General features: G+C 39.1%; 1 protein-coding gene across 2 annotated transcripts in view; it reads left to right on the top strand.

Annotated features, from left to right (window-relative positions):
* Nucleotides 1-15,064, top strand: part of tmtopsb (teleost multiple tissue opsin b) — an 88,030-nt gene that overhangs the window by 62,307 nt on the left and 10,659 nt on the right. Inside the window, exons 3-4 of one of the 2 annotated variants that reach the window (XM_037533763.1) lie at nt 2,404-2,637; nt 14,625-15,044. In XM_037533763.1, coding sequence (XP_037389660.1) covers nt 2,404-2,637; nt 14,625-14,690 — 300 coding nt within the window. In that variant the 3' untranslated portion in view covers nt 14,691-15,044. Of the gene's footprint in view, nt 1-2,403; nt 2,638-14,624; nt 15,045-15,064 lie in introns of those variants that run through there. The other variant, XM_017719267.2, reaches the window with a different exon arrangement.

The following is a 15,064-nucleotide window of genomic DNA, read 5'->3' on the forward strand; positions in this document are numbered from 1 at the left end:
ATCATACGATACACTCCCTCCTCTGAGCAGAGCTTGAGAGCAATCACAACAGCCGCAGCACGGCAGAAGGAGGAGCAGGCTACCTCTCAAAATAACTCCGCATGGAGAAGGAAAGACTGGTCAGTCTCATGAATACGTTTGTGTTTACAGTCACAAACTTTGTGTTGAGAAATGCATGAAAAATATACTAAACTTAAACAAGTTTTGTTTAGCAAGCAGGTTGGCAGATTGCTAAATGGTTAACAGGTGAATCCAGTAAAATTCAGAGTTAGGTTTTCAGTAGAAATATTAGATATGATTCGATGTAAAATTGGAACAAACAATTAACAAAACATGCAATTTGACCAGGAGTGATGACTTTCGCCTATGTGTGTAAAAAGAATTACCTTCAGAACATATCTTTACGATGTTAAAACATTATATCATAAACCAGAGGTCACTAATAGGCGGACCGGGGTCTGAGTCCGGACCCGGATGCTGTCCTGGACCTATAACCGATAAACTATGGAGAATTATTTCGTTTCGACAGGGTGGTCCTATTTTAATCGGCATAACTTTGCTAGCGTTTACAGTACGGCTTTACAGGCACAGGAGACTCACAGACCAATCGCATGTGTTAATTGCATTACTCGAGTGATGAACACACAGGGGAGGGACGAGGCGAGAAACAGCAGTCAGAGAAGAAAGTGAGTCAGAGCGAAGTTAATTCACATGTGATCTAAAAAGAGAAATCAATGAACAAATGACAAATATTGTTGAAATCTGACTAAACTGGACTTGATTTGGTTTGATATTCAATTGGTGACTGTATAAGATGTTGATATTCCTACTAGGCTGCGTCAGTAAACAGTATATGGCACTGAGTGATGATGCAAGTTAGACATTGTGATGTTCTGGACCTTTGCTTAAGGAAATTTTCTCTGGTCCTTATTGATTTTAATAACATACCCCTGCCATAAACTGTGATTTAAAAGGTATTAATGTGATACTTTTTTATATTGGACTGTGTGTATCTGACATGACTGAGTCGTTGCTGTGTGGTCAGTAACATCAGGTTTGATCACATGTTCACTTAATTTAGCCTTTAATGACTCAGTTCACATATATGAATCTTCCTTGTTATTTTTGCACTTTTCTTAATACCTTCAGCCATTATGGTGCTGCATTTCCACACCATCACCTCCTCTCTGTACAGGTACACGTGCTCATAAGGCAAAAAAGGAGAAGGGTGAGATTTGTCACTTATAATGGAGCTGTGAAGGTGAGACTTTGTGGCGTCAGTGTCTTACGCTTCTCATGCCTTATTCTTTTCCATCTTAAAACCAGTGAAGTGAAGCACCACCACTGCGATCAGTTCAGGTCCGAGCCCGAGATGCAGCATAGAGACCAGCCATAAGGCAGCAGGGATACGAGAATAGGTCCTGTAAAGTTTACTGAAGCCAATGCCTATAAAGGGCCATTTGGTCTTCAATAGTAGATCATTGCTGTCAGTACGCCATTGAACTAGCCCAAAGTGAAGCCAGAAGGCTGAAGTTTGTTCAAAAGAAGGATTTATTTTTTTTTATTTGCACTTTATCTGAAAACCTGTTCAGTCCCTTTTTAATTTCTTTTTTTACTGTTGCCTAGTCGAAAAGAATTTGATGATTTGTGGCTCTAGCCATTGCTATCAGGCACTGACTGGGGACAGAATACAAAATCAAGTGAAATCGCTGTGTTTGAGGCTGTTGCCTGTTGTTCAGTTCACTATATTTGACTTTCAAACAGGAGTATAGGTAGCAGCTAGACGGTTTATACTATAGCTGCACATAAATCTACATTACACTAGCAGTGTTTACATGCACCCTAATAATCTGTCAATAATCCAACTAATAGCTCAATCCGAATAGTCTAGTCTGATTAAGGCCATTTGAAATACAATTTCTATTTCTATCGATTGAACAAGGTGGGTAATCCCATAAATAATCCGTAAAATAGAAGAATAATATCTGTGTAAACACCTGTATCTGATTACATTCCCAATCGGAACGCGCAAGTCCGTTCTGCATGTGCGTCGCGTCATAGTGAAGGTTTATAACATTCAACATGGCAGAGCAGAAACTGGTCTGCAGAGGACACGACGTTTATGCGCTGATCTTTAAAAGATGGCAGTGGGATGGGTGTCCAGCTTGTCTGTCATCATTTTAAAGCAATTAAAAACACAAGCGTGCCACTGAAAACTCGTCTCACTCTGACTGGACCTCGCATGAGGTTCGCTGTGGCACACCACGCATGCACCTCATTTTGGTTTGGATTACTCTTAGTGCAATGCAAACATATTTGCAAGTAAATGCAGCCACTGTTAGAAGTCATCAACCTGTCCATGCTGTTTTCCTCATTGTGTGTTTTTCTGCTTTTCTAACGAAGGTGAGCAGGATCAACACGGAGGTGAGTCGTAAGCGGGAACAGCGTGTGCTCTTCTTGGTGGTCACCATGGTGGTGTGTTACCTGCTGTGCTGGTTGCCCTACGGCATCATGGCCCTGGTGGCCACGTTCGGCCAGCCTGGCCTGGTCACTCCGGAGGCCAGCATTGTGCCATCTCTGCTCGCCAAGACCAGCACCGTCATCAACCCGGTCATCTACATCTTCCTGAACAAGCAGGTAAGCACTGCCACCAAATTCAGGCAAATAAACAATATTTAAAGTCAACAAGTACATTTCAGCAGTCAAAGTAATTTTGATCAAAGTCATGGTGTAGAGCAGTGGTCACCATCAGTCCAGCTCTAGATCTTCTTTCCTGCAAAGTTTAGCTCCAGTCTGTATGTCACATGTGTGCTGCATCTGATCATCCAATCAAGGACTTCTGAGAAAGTTGACCCATGGTGTTGGGATCTGTCAGACCCATTTTCACTGCTTACCAGAAGAAAAAATGATGTGATTTTATATTATTTCAACCTCAGATTCCTGGGCCTTTAACCATTTTCTGTGAAGATCATATAAAATAAACCATTTTCAGTGACTTCGCTCTGTTCACCCCCCTCACATATACACATGTGGTGTTGGGCTCAACCCAAGGGGAGTGTAGATGTAAGAAGTGTAGATGTAAAAAGTGTAGATGTGCTGTCCCTTTACGCTGTTCTCCTCCTACATGGCCTGCTGTTTGTGTGTGTGTGGGGACAGGCTGCTGACTGGCTACAGCTGCTAAAGGAGCTATGCTATGCTGGCCAGTTGTGATATTTTAAACATCTCGTATTTTTACATAAATTGTTATGGCTGTATTGATTTAAAAAAAACAGTGGGTCCACCAGACCACTGACTAACAAACACATCAACACCACACAAGGGTTAAATAGCTGTAGCAGGTGTGGCAGATTGTGGTTGGAACTAGACTCTGTGGGAAGGTAGATGTCCAGGACCAGGGTTGGTGACCACTGCTGGAGAGGATCGACAAGCAATGGGACCACTACTTAAAGAGATTGAAGATAAAAAGACCAGCTTCTAAAACGAAGAGAGACAAAATAATTGTTGATTTAATAGTTGACTGGCCAAGCCACTGGTGAATCGGTTCTAGAGGAAGAAACAAAACAGTCCAAAACCAGATAAAATAGGCTAATGAGCTCATACACACCTAAGAATGAACACTGAAGAACCCTTTCCATGATTAAAGGGTTCTTTGCATCATGAACTGGTTCTTCAGATAGATGGAAAATGTGTTTTATATGGTTTTATATAGAACCTCTTTGAGAAGGGTTCTATATAGCACTCAAAAGGGTTCTTCTATTGTTACAGGCTTGACATCATAAAAATACACTCTGAAAAAAGATAGTTCTTCAGGGGTTCTTTAATGAAGACAATAGTTCTGTATAGAACCATAAGAGTTCTCCAGATTGATTGAGAATGTGCTGTAGATGGTTCTATATAGAACCTTTTTGAAAAGGGTTCTGTGTAGCACCCAAAAGAGTTCTTCTATCATTACAATGTTAAGCTTGTAACAATAGAACTGTTTTGGATGCTGTATAGAACCCTTTTAAAAAGGTTCTACATAGATCCATCTGTAGCACATTCACACACACTTTACATCAATCTGAAGAACCCTTTTAATTATGCGAAAGGATCTTTGAGTGTTCATGGTTCAACTTTAGTAAAAAAAAAAGAACCCCTGAAGAACCATATTTTTAAATGTGTAGACGAACACTTATTGGTGCTTCATAGAATCCTTCTCAAAAAGGTTCTATATAGGACCATCTACAGCATATTCTCAATCAGTCTGAAGAACCGTTTAACGATGCAAAGAACCCTTTAATCATGCAAAGGAAACTTGGAGTGTTCATGATTTTATACAGAGCCGTTGTCTTCAGTAAAGAACCCTTGAAGAACCATAATTTTAAGAGTATAACTAAAGCCTCAAAATAGTAGAAGAAAGTAGTCAGGTGAGCTGGTGGATCTTCATGTAGGTCCAAAAGAACCCACTCTACCTGCTCTAAGCTGTTCAGCGATAGCAATCAGTCTGTTTTTGACAGATGGTGAAATTGCCCACCAGAAATGTTCTGAAACGTGTACATCAACAAAGGACTGAAGACAAAAGAGCGCCTGGCATCTAATTAGTAGTAGATCCAAGCATTGGTTTCCATTATTGCCTGGTGTTTCCAATATTCTGTCAGCCCCCTGTATATTCCAATTGAGCCTCAAAAATTACTCCTTTTTGAAAGCCTGATTCTTCAAACAGAGCTATTGTGTTATACCCCATGGGCAGAAATGGATTACTCTGTTCTTAACGTCAAACACGAATGCAGTTCATACGCTTAATTGTGGATTAATCAATATCTCCAGAACTGTGTTTCTTTGTTTTATCTCTAAATTATAGGACAGCTTCAAAACAGTTTTCAGAAAATGTTTTTTCTTTTTTCCTTGATTTATATATTTACCCTCTTTCTCTGTAGACTTGTGGCCAGAAGTCAAAGACCGCTCTTCGTTTATTTATCGTCCAGTCAAAATGGCCATTACGTGCAAACTGCTCGTTTTTCAGCATCAGAAAACGGCAGAAAACATATTTAACCAAAGATTATACAGAACCCTCAGGAACTAAATGTGGTATTAAATGTGTCAGTATTTAGTTCACTCTCAGTCTATAAAGCCTTACTTCACATGCAACATGTCCAGTTTCATTGTTCTAGTGCAAACCGTGATTATCAGTAGTGGCTTCTCAACAGCTACACATCCTTTCAGACCCACAGCGCTGAGTGGTCTTCTCACAGTTCAAGGGTGGACAGAAACACCTGTGGATGTTTTCAGATCAGAAGCAGCTTGGTTTTCTCTTCTGTCTCAAAGATGAAAGCTTTAAGTGCTGTTTATTTGATGGGGGCAGTTTTGGTGTCTACCAGCTCTTCCAGGTGGTTGTTAGGAGGCCCATTTTCTCTGTAGCTGAGTTTTGGAAACTCCTTTTTTTTCCCACTTATTCTCGTTTAACTTTCTCTCTCGTTCTGAAAGTGGACTATATTATATCTAATCTCCTCAGAAATATCTCCTTTAGCCACTCTAGACACACATGAGTGACATTTAAAATAAGCTGAGGTGGGTTTCAGTAGTTGTGTGAATGTGAGTGTCTGATGGAGGGGAACAAGTCTTGTTGGGAGGCTCAGCTGTAACTCGCTGGCTGGGTGGATGGAAGAGTTAAAGTGGCAGCAGGTACATAAAAGTAGAGCTTACAAATACTGGTAGATTTGATATTATACTTATTATAGCGAGGGAGTCTTTTGTAATTTCCTTTAAAAAATAACCAACTTGCCCTTAATGACCATTTTGACTGGAAATTAAATCAATGAATTGGTGGTCTTTAACTTTTACACAGTACTGTAGACGTTTTAAATGAATAAAAATGTATATTACACTCTTAAAGATGATTCTTCAAGGATAATTTAGTAAAGACAACCCTTTATATAGAACCTTAAACACACAAAGAACCATATCGCTGTTGGAACAAAACTTTGTATCTCCAAAACAGTAACTTTACAGGAGAAGGATAAAACCTACTTTACTTTTAATGTAAGTCAATGGAACCAGAATTTTTACAAGGCATTTTGGGCCGTTTCTTTTGGTCCATTCATCATGAAATTTACATGGAATGTAAAGGACAATATGAATTTTCAAATTATGTCAAAAACTGGAAAACAAGTGGAGATGCAAGGTTTTCTTCTGACAGCAGCGATTTGCATGCTTGAACGGTTCTTGACACGGTAAATAAAAGTTGTATAATGTTATATACAGCACCATACAGTGTTCTGCTGTTGTGACAATGTGAAGCTTGTAACAATAGCCGAACCTTTTTGGTGCTACATTGAACCATTTTTGAAAAGGTTCTATATAGAACCCTGTACAACACATTCTCCATCAATCTGCCAACCATTTACGCAGGCCAATGGTTCTTTGAGTGTTCATAGTCCTATATAGAACCAAGATCTTTATTAAAGAACTCTAGAAGAGCCATCTCTTTTAAGAGTGTAGTTACTGAGTAAAGTAACTGTCTTAAGATTAATAACTGAGTAGTTATCCTGCAGTTTAAGGGCTTAATGAGTGTAGTGTTTACTGTTCGGTACCGTGAGGTCCACTGTGTGGACTCTATTGCTTAGGCCTGTCACAATGTTGACGTTTTAGGTGATGATTAATTGCTATATAAATAATTGTAATTAACAATTATTTTCTTTTTTTGCTCATTTCTTTTGTTCAGGCAACTACAGGGGGATTCACTCGAAAGAGGCCCTGAATATTCTGTTGTAACTCCCGTTAGGATGAAGCAATCTGAGCCAAAAAAATACACTACATACCTTGATGTACATGTAACTGATTGCCTTACATGTGATGCTGGAAGTGATCTCTATTTACTGACAGACGCATTTCGAGACGGTGCTCCATGTTCCTGCATGTAACGTTAAGCATTACAGAGGTTAAACGTGGCGATGGCGGTCTGGCGCCTACCTCATCTCTCCGACGCAGGGGCGCCCCGGCTTGTTCGACGCTCCATATACTGAGGAGCACATTGCACGTTGTTTCGTTCAGGTTGCTTCATCCTAGATAGAGATATTGCAGAATATTCAGGGCCTCTTTCGAGTGAAATCTGCCCTGTATAAAAATTACAAGCCTAAAGTGGCTTCTTTGTTGCTGATGCTTCGTAGCTCCCAGCAGGTGACACACGCAGTTTGACGACAGATGTTATAGCACTAATGCCCAATTATTACATAATCTCTTGATTACAGTTATTGGAGCTGGTCACAGTTTTTCAAGGTAACTGCAATTATTTTCTTTAGTTACTTGTTTTCATCATATTTACACCACAACAAACAAAGTGAATACACCTATTCATCCATTGGGAGGAGGAAAATGTAGACAAAAGAAAGCAAAAAAACACGTTTATGGAGGCTCATCAGTCTTATAAATTAATAAAATTTTGAACACCCGACTGGTGCTAAACCACCTTTTAGAAGGCAGCGTCAACAGCCAGGAAACAAGACAGCTAATCAGCCAATTTGGCCACTTTAGGCTTGAACTTTATTGGACATATAAAGTCAGCATAAAAAGACAAATTGGTAAGTTGTTAGTTATTTATTTCGCTGCTTTCGGAAGAAAACCTCGTATCTCCATTTTCGACGTTTTGAAAATGTTTGTCCTTTAAATCGCATGTAAATTTCATGATGAACGGACCAAAAGAAACGGCCCAAAATGACTTGTAGAAAAGTCTGTTTCTATTGACTTACATTAAAAGTAAAGTAGGTTTTTTCCTTCTTCTGTAAAGTTACAATTTTGGAGAAACGAGGTTTCATTCCGAAAACGACCATCAGCTAAAATTCAATAAGGCTTATAGCACCAAGTCATTGTTTTTGAAGCACCTATGTTATGTCTCTCCAGCTGTTATCTGCTTTATTTTCTTTGCATGGATGAAAACGCATCACGTAATCATGGAAGCTGTGGACTGTGAAAAAGAATTGCAGTCAGTGAAACTGTAGCAGGCCTTCTGTTGCCTCATCCTTCAAAACTAAAGTTCTAAACCGCTGTGAATGAAAATGCTTACTGGATTGAGAAGGTGTTGATCTTTTTCTCTCGAATGTGTGCAGTGTTTGTCATTCTTCTGTCGTTTGCTTGTGAAGAATTCTAATGCTAATGTCATCCATGTAGACCATATGGGCACGAAGTTGAAGTTTTCATTCTAACTTGGTGGCGAATGTTTATGCATCATCATGCATGCAATATGGAAGTAATGAAGACATTCAGCCGAACTCATCGAAGAAGACATCGGTTCCCCTGTATGTCATTTTCAGTCTTCAATTCCTCCCAGCCCGTAACCATGGAAACTGTGAGTTGAGGCGAGTTGAAGACTTAAAGTGCTGTACAGATTCAAGTATCCACCTGGTCTGTGTCTCCAAGCCTGGCAGAGATGGAGTGACAGCATGAGAGGAGATGAGGAAGGAAGAGAGAGGCAAAAAAAAAGTGATTGAGCACAACTTTCTGCTTTAGGAATGAGCTGGGAAGCTCCTGAGCTGGTGAGTAAACAGGAGAAAGTCTCGTAACGTTTGCGTCGGGGAGGCTGTCATGGTGTGTGGTAATTACGTCTGCTGTGTTGCTCCCTCAGTTAGCATTCTCTCTTTTATTAAGTGCACACTGCGCACTCACGAGTAAAACCCGCGGGCGGAATAACTCTATTATTCTCCAGGAGCTTTTAAAGGTGGCATTTGCACTCGAAAATTGAAAAGTGATGCAGATTGACACATGGTGAAATAAGGCATAGTGACAGCAGGTTGCAAAATGAGGCGTACTCTGAGGCAGGGCTCTCCTAAGAGACGTCGCAGCCGAATAAGCATGTAACACAGTGCCTCTCTGGCCTTCGCTACTCTGGGCCACCCGCAAACCTGCTTAATTGGTGTGGAAAAGCAGTTCGTTCTCATGTTCTCACTTTTTCACCTTGGCAAACCACCTCCTCATCTCCGTAGTAGAGAGAACTCAACTCATTAGGCTAACACTGCCTCACAGTGTGTAGAAACCAGGGCCGCACACGCCTCAATTGAATAGTCATAAAGCATGAATGTCAATATCAGTTGTCATTTCTGTTGTTACTTAATGAGCGAAAACTATTCCCCAAGAGCCTCACAGTAAGGTCAAGTAGGATGTCTTGGGAGGTTGTTAAGACTTTCTTGCACTCGCTTTTATTCACGGTATATGTTCCCCACAGTCCATCTCTGACCATAACCCCCTTCTAATCTGTCTTTGGTGTATTCTGTTCCTCCATACCTTTCGTTGTACCATTCAAATCAGCTACTTGATATGTGCATGCATCATTCTCTCATCATGGGCAGGTTGTGTTCGGCATAAACATGGAATTTCTATACACATGTTCTGTGTTCCCAGGTGTCCACCTGGTCTCTGGCCATCAAGCTGGTCTTAGGTCGTAGCTTTCAGTCTAGAACAAGCTGGGGAAATCCATACCTCTCATTATACCAGGCAAACCGAATCCTTAAAAATGTGCAGTGTACAGTGTTGTAATCATGGACAGCTCTTTGCCTTGAATATGGATCCAATAAGCACACTGAGTGGATGATATGTGACCAGTTGCAATACTTGCACAGTAATTTACTGCACCTTATTAACCGTAAGTATCAGCAACAGTGTACAGTGACTCCACAGGATTACTGTGATGTATCTGTATTCTCATTAATTAATTAATTACAGTAATAAGCTGTAATTAAAATACAGTAATGTCCTAAATTAAAATAGTAAATATCCTAAATAAATAGTAAAAGTAATGCAGCTCAGTTGCCAGTAATTTGCTATAAATTTACAGATGAAAGGGTTTATTTTTAAATTTTTTAATTAAATTTTTAAATTAATCATTTTTTTATTTTTAATTGAAATCAATCAAGATATAACTAAACTAAAATTAAAAGTAGCATTAACAAAAATGTTTATTCACCATATTTTGTGCTATATATGTGCATATAATTTACTCAAAATGATGAAGAAATGAAATGTTTTTATTGAAATGTATAAACCTTTTCATATTCCACAACAGTGTGCAGTACAGCTCAACGTCAAACTCACAGTAACTTGCTATGTTATTACAGAAAATATCTTAAATACCTGAAGACTAATTAATTCTTTGATAAACTGGTGTTTTCCTGTGAAAAAGATTATGTTAAATATTGTACAAAATTCTGGCAATAATTAGCAGTGACAGTAATAATTAAGAGTGTGACTGTTCTGTACTACATTTTTCTTGTAACTCCTTTAGGGCCCTGCCTATACATTGCTTAGCTGATATTTACATACTGACAATAATAATAATAATATTTACATAATGCACAGATAATAACTGGCATGTTTTATGTTGTAAGGTCAAAAGTATGTGGACACACGACCATCACCCCATTTGCTATCTTATTCCAAAAACACAGGCATTAATATGGAATTGACCCACTACTGTGGCTATAACAGCCTCCACTCTTCGGGCAGGGCTTTACACAAGATTTTCGAGTGTGCCTGTGATAATTTGCGCCCAGCCAGTCAAAAAAGCGTTCATGAGGTCAGACATTGATGTTGGACAAGAAGCCCTGGCTCTCAATTGACGTTCCAGTTCATCCCATATGTGTTCAATGAGGATTCAGGTAGGGCTGAAAGATCAATCATTTTTATTTCGCAATTTGCAATTTTCAAATTGCAAGAGCTGCAATTTTTATGGCATACATTATAGAAATTATGTTATATTAAATGTTATGAAGCATAAAGGTGAAATACAGACACTACACTAAATAATCCACAACTAATATAAAAGATCTTAACTTACACTGCATGTTACGGTAACAAATGTATTACAAGCGAGTTTCGACCGTTCTGTCGGTCCATTTCTCATGAAATTCTGACAAAATGTATACAGCAGCAAATTAACTGGAAAAAATGGAGATTTGGAGCTTTTTTTTCCATACAGAGAGTATATACACAGTACGCACAGTTGAACACAGGGGCAGTGGATGTATGTACAGAACTGTGCAAAACCCTTCATTTATTTGATTTCCAGTCAAATTGGCCATTAATTAATAAAAATAATGATCTGCTTGCAAAAGGAGCAGGAGAGTCAAAGATAAGTATGTTAAACAGGTGTTTCCAAAAGTTTTCCAAAACTTATTATTATTAAATCTTCAGAGACTCCTAACAATCGTGAAAGACCGGCTAGACCAACAAATTTGTCCCCATCAGATAAACAGCACTCTCTTATTTGAGAGAGAGGAGGAAACCAAGCTCATTGCTTCATATTGAAAATCCATAGCTATGAGTCTGAAAGGATGTGTAACTCTAAAAGGCCCTTACTGAGAAAATGCAAAATGTAAAAGGCCAATCGGAAGAACATTTACTCTGGAACACAGAAGCTGGACATCTGATACGCAGAGTACCGTTTTATGGCCTGATGAGTCCGTATGAGTTGTATAGTGATTGTGAGAAGCTGAAAATGCAACCAACTTCTAAGACTGAACTTGACTGGAGGTGGAAAGAGATCCCTGCTGATTTCTTTGAAAAACAGAAAGCGAGTCTCCTGAAAGGAATGGAAGCTAAAATGAAGGCCAAGAGTGGACACAGTAAATACTGGAAATACTAGATTATTTAGTTGTTAAAGCTTCTGTGTAAATATGCTTTTCATACGCCGAAAAATGGGTAACCCTTTCTTTTACAGTCCCCTAAGTTCTAGGTATTAACCAGGTCATTGTGAGGTACAAACTCCAAAGTATTCAATTATTTTAGGTGACAAGGTGGTAAGTACCAGGATAGTCCAAATTAATTATACTGAAATGTCTCACAGGTTCTAGGTATTACCCAGCTAAGGGTAAGGTACAAATTCCAAATTCCAAAGTAGCGGGTAATTATTTTAAGTAACAGGATAGTCTAAAAGAATTACTATAAAATGTCTCAGAGGTTAGTGTGAGGTAGAAATTGGGTAACATGCTGGTGAGCACCATTACAATCTAATTGAATTACACTGAAATGCCCTTCAAGCTCTATGTATAAAATTTAAAAGAAACATGATAAAATACCTGAAAGCTGGAAAACTATTCAAAGCAAAAGGGGACACTTACAAACATGCAAATAATTTTGCAATAAAATAATGCATTTCAACAGAAAATGACTGTACTGCACTGTAACATGACGAATCCTGCTTCCTCTTACACTCTTACACAATTGCACAACTATTTATATTTAAGACTCTACAGATCTGAGTGACCTGAGCTCCTACTCGCATCTTGTTTATTCTTTTGAAGTTCCAGGTAAATACATTATGACACAAATACATTCCCTCTATATTGGCAATCTAGTATCTGTGTCAAACACAAGGCCCACAGGCCTGATCTAGAACCTGTGAAACATTTTATAATAATTAATTTAGACTATCCTGGTACTTACCATCTTGTCACATAAAATAATTACCTTGTACTTTGGAGTGTGTACCTCACAATTACCTGGTTAATACGTAGAACCTAAGGGACTGTTAAAGGAAGGGTTACAGAAAAACGAATAACTGCGTAGTCTTTTTGATTGGAAATGAAATAAGTGAAGGGTGGTCTCTGAGTTTTGCACTGTACTGTACATAAGCCACATTACTGCACCTTTCAGATGTTTCCAGTGTGGATGGACAGTGAGTGGTGATGCCTGGAGGCTTTAGTTCAGTCACTGTCTGTCTGCTAACCCTAAAACCTGGAGTAATACATTCAACGTCATTGTGTTTCACTCACTTCCACACAGCGTTTTGCTGTTTTACTGGAAGCCGATGTGGAGCCCAGAGTGGACTGCCAGGATAGATGTAAACATGCTTTAGCCGTGGTGATAAATGGTTTGCTTTCATTTTAACATCAAATTTCTCTTTCTCTGTTTGTTCCTTTTCGCTCTGCTAATCTGTTTCTTCAGAGATTTCGCTTGATGCTCCATAAAAAGCGTCTATCTAATGCTCTCTGGGGCAATATTTGTTCGAACACAAAGGGATCCCATCTGATATTTTTTAAAGGCTTTATTTTGCAGATAGCTGAAACGCCTGCTGTTGCTGCAGTGCAGCACTGGTTTTCTGGGACAGGACGTACAGATATGCTGTTGTCTCCTGTAGGAACTGAGCCCAACAACGTATTTACAACAAACACCCCTTTTAACCCTTAGATGTTGAGTTATTGCTGATATTTTTATCCTGTTTGAATGGAATTCTACAATTTCATGGTACAGAACACTGCGTAAGAAATTCAGGTCACACTTTATTTGGATGGTCCCCTATAGACGCTTCAGTTGAGTATCAACAACATTGTGGTTAGGGTTAAGTGTAAGTTTAGCCTTGAGGTTAGGGTTAGGAATAGGGATAGATCTAAAACTCACACTGAACTTGTAGTTCAGTTTCATTGAATGGATATTTAGTTGAATTTTACGTAAAGACATACTGAGCATTTACAAAGCATCTGCAGTGGACTAGCCAAATAAAGTGTTACCGAAATTCAATATAGATTTGGCTTTTTTCTGTTCGTTTCAGCTTCAGCAAATGACAGTTGTTTTTTTTTGACAATAAAGTGTCCAGCAAGAGTCTTTTCATCAAACTCAAACAACATGTCCTATTACACATACAAATCTGGTATTGATTGCACTTTCAACAGAATTTGTGAGTGATAAATATTGATTTACAACATGCTTTTATCAGTGGTGGATGAAGTACACAAATCATATACTTGAGTTAAAGTAGAGACCCCCAAGGTAAAATATCACTCCAGTAAAGTAGAAGTTCCTCCCTTTAGACCTCCACTTGAGTAAAAGTACTAAAGTATTTACCTTCAAATGTACTTAAGTATAAAGTAAAAATACTAAAAGAGTAATTCTGGCTCTGATGTCCTGTTATCATTTTTATAACAAGACTGGCTTCATGAACTCATTTCAGGTGGAAGTCCTCCAGCGTCTCTCTTGGTAAACCAGTCTTTTAATAGAATGTATATTTCAATATTGTGCTCTATTTACACAAGGTTAGGTTAGTTCATCATTTATGTTGAACAGACTCTCCCAAAGTTTTACGCTGCTGCGCTGACGTTGAACCGCGTGCTGCACTGGGTCGGTATGACCAACAGGTCAAAACCAGCTCTAAACAAAGTGACCGCTGGGCCCTGATTGGTGCTCTGGCTTTGTGCTTCTTTCGTTTTGACATGTTACGTTTTTATACACAGAAACCAAAAGGAACCACAGATTTCTCAAATGTAGGAGGAAAAAGTCGGATATTAGACTCTGAAATGTAGTGGAGTGAAAGGAAAAAGTCGCCCAGAGTGGAGAAACTTCAGTACAGATACAGGAAAAATACTTAATGAAATAATTAATTAAATTTACTTAGTTGCTATCCACTACTGACTGTTACCGCCAGCAATAATGCCAGCTTCTAAGGGTTAAACAGTTCGTTTACAGGTCCTTCTTCTGTTGGTACGAGCAATTGTCAGCGCTTTTGCTGGTTTTCACAAGCATCTTTGTGTTGAATGACGACTCAAAACTGCAGCTTTCTGTCTTGCTCTACAGAGTCCATCGCCAAATACTCTCCTCCCTCCACAGTGTGTTCCTGATCTGTTGTTATTGATGTGTAACCTATTGATTACTGCTGTTCTTTACAGATTATCTGCCAGGTTACTGGGGGCATGCAGCAAAGCCAAGAGCACATGGACAAATATCTGATTTAAAGTGAAGTGTGCAGAGCCCAATAAAGGCCAGAGCACACCGACCCAACACCGGCACAACCCAGCTGTTTGATTGATTTGTTATACCTGTGACTGTGAGGAGATATTCTCCATTCATATTGTACTCCTCCATTTACACTGTTCTAGAATGTTCTTCTCCCTTTTAACGCTGCTCCAGAATGTTCAGCCTCTCTCACAATGAGTCTGTTCACACCTTGCATTAACGTTTTTTGTCCATTTCCATTTACGCTTTTCACTAAAATGTGTCTCCAGTTTCACCAGATGAAATCTGACTTTACTTTGCCACATAAAAAGCATGTCAGCATAGGCGTGATTTTCCATTTTAGGTCCCTTTAGGTTCCCCTGTTTATGTTACA

This window comes from Pygocentrus nattereri, chromosome 24, assembly GCF_015220715.1.
Source record: "Pygocentrus nattereri isolate fPygNat1 chromosome 24, fPygNat1.pri, whole genome shotgun sequence".
NCBI lineage: Eukaryota > Metazoa > Chordata > Actinopteri > Characiformes > Serrasalmidae > Pygocentrus > Pygocentrus nattereri.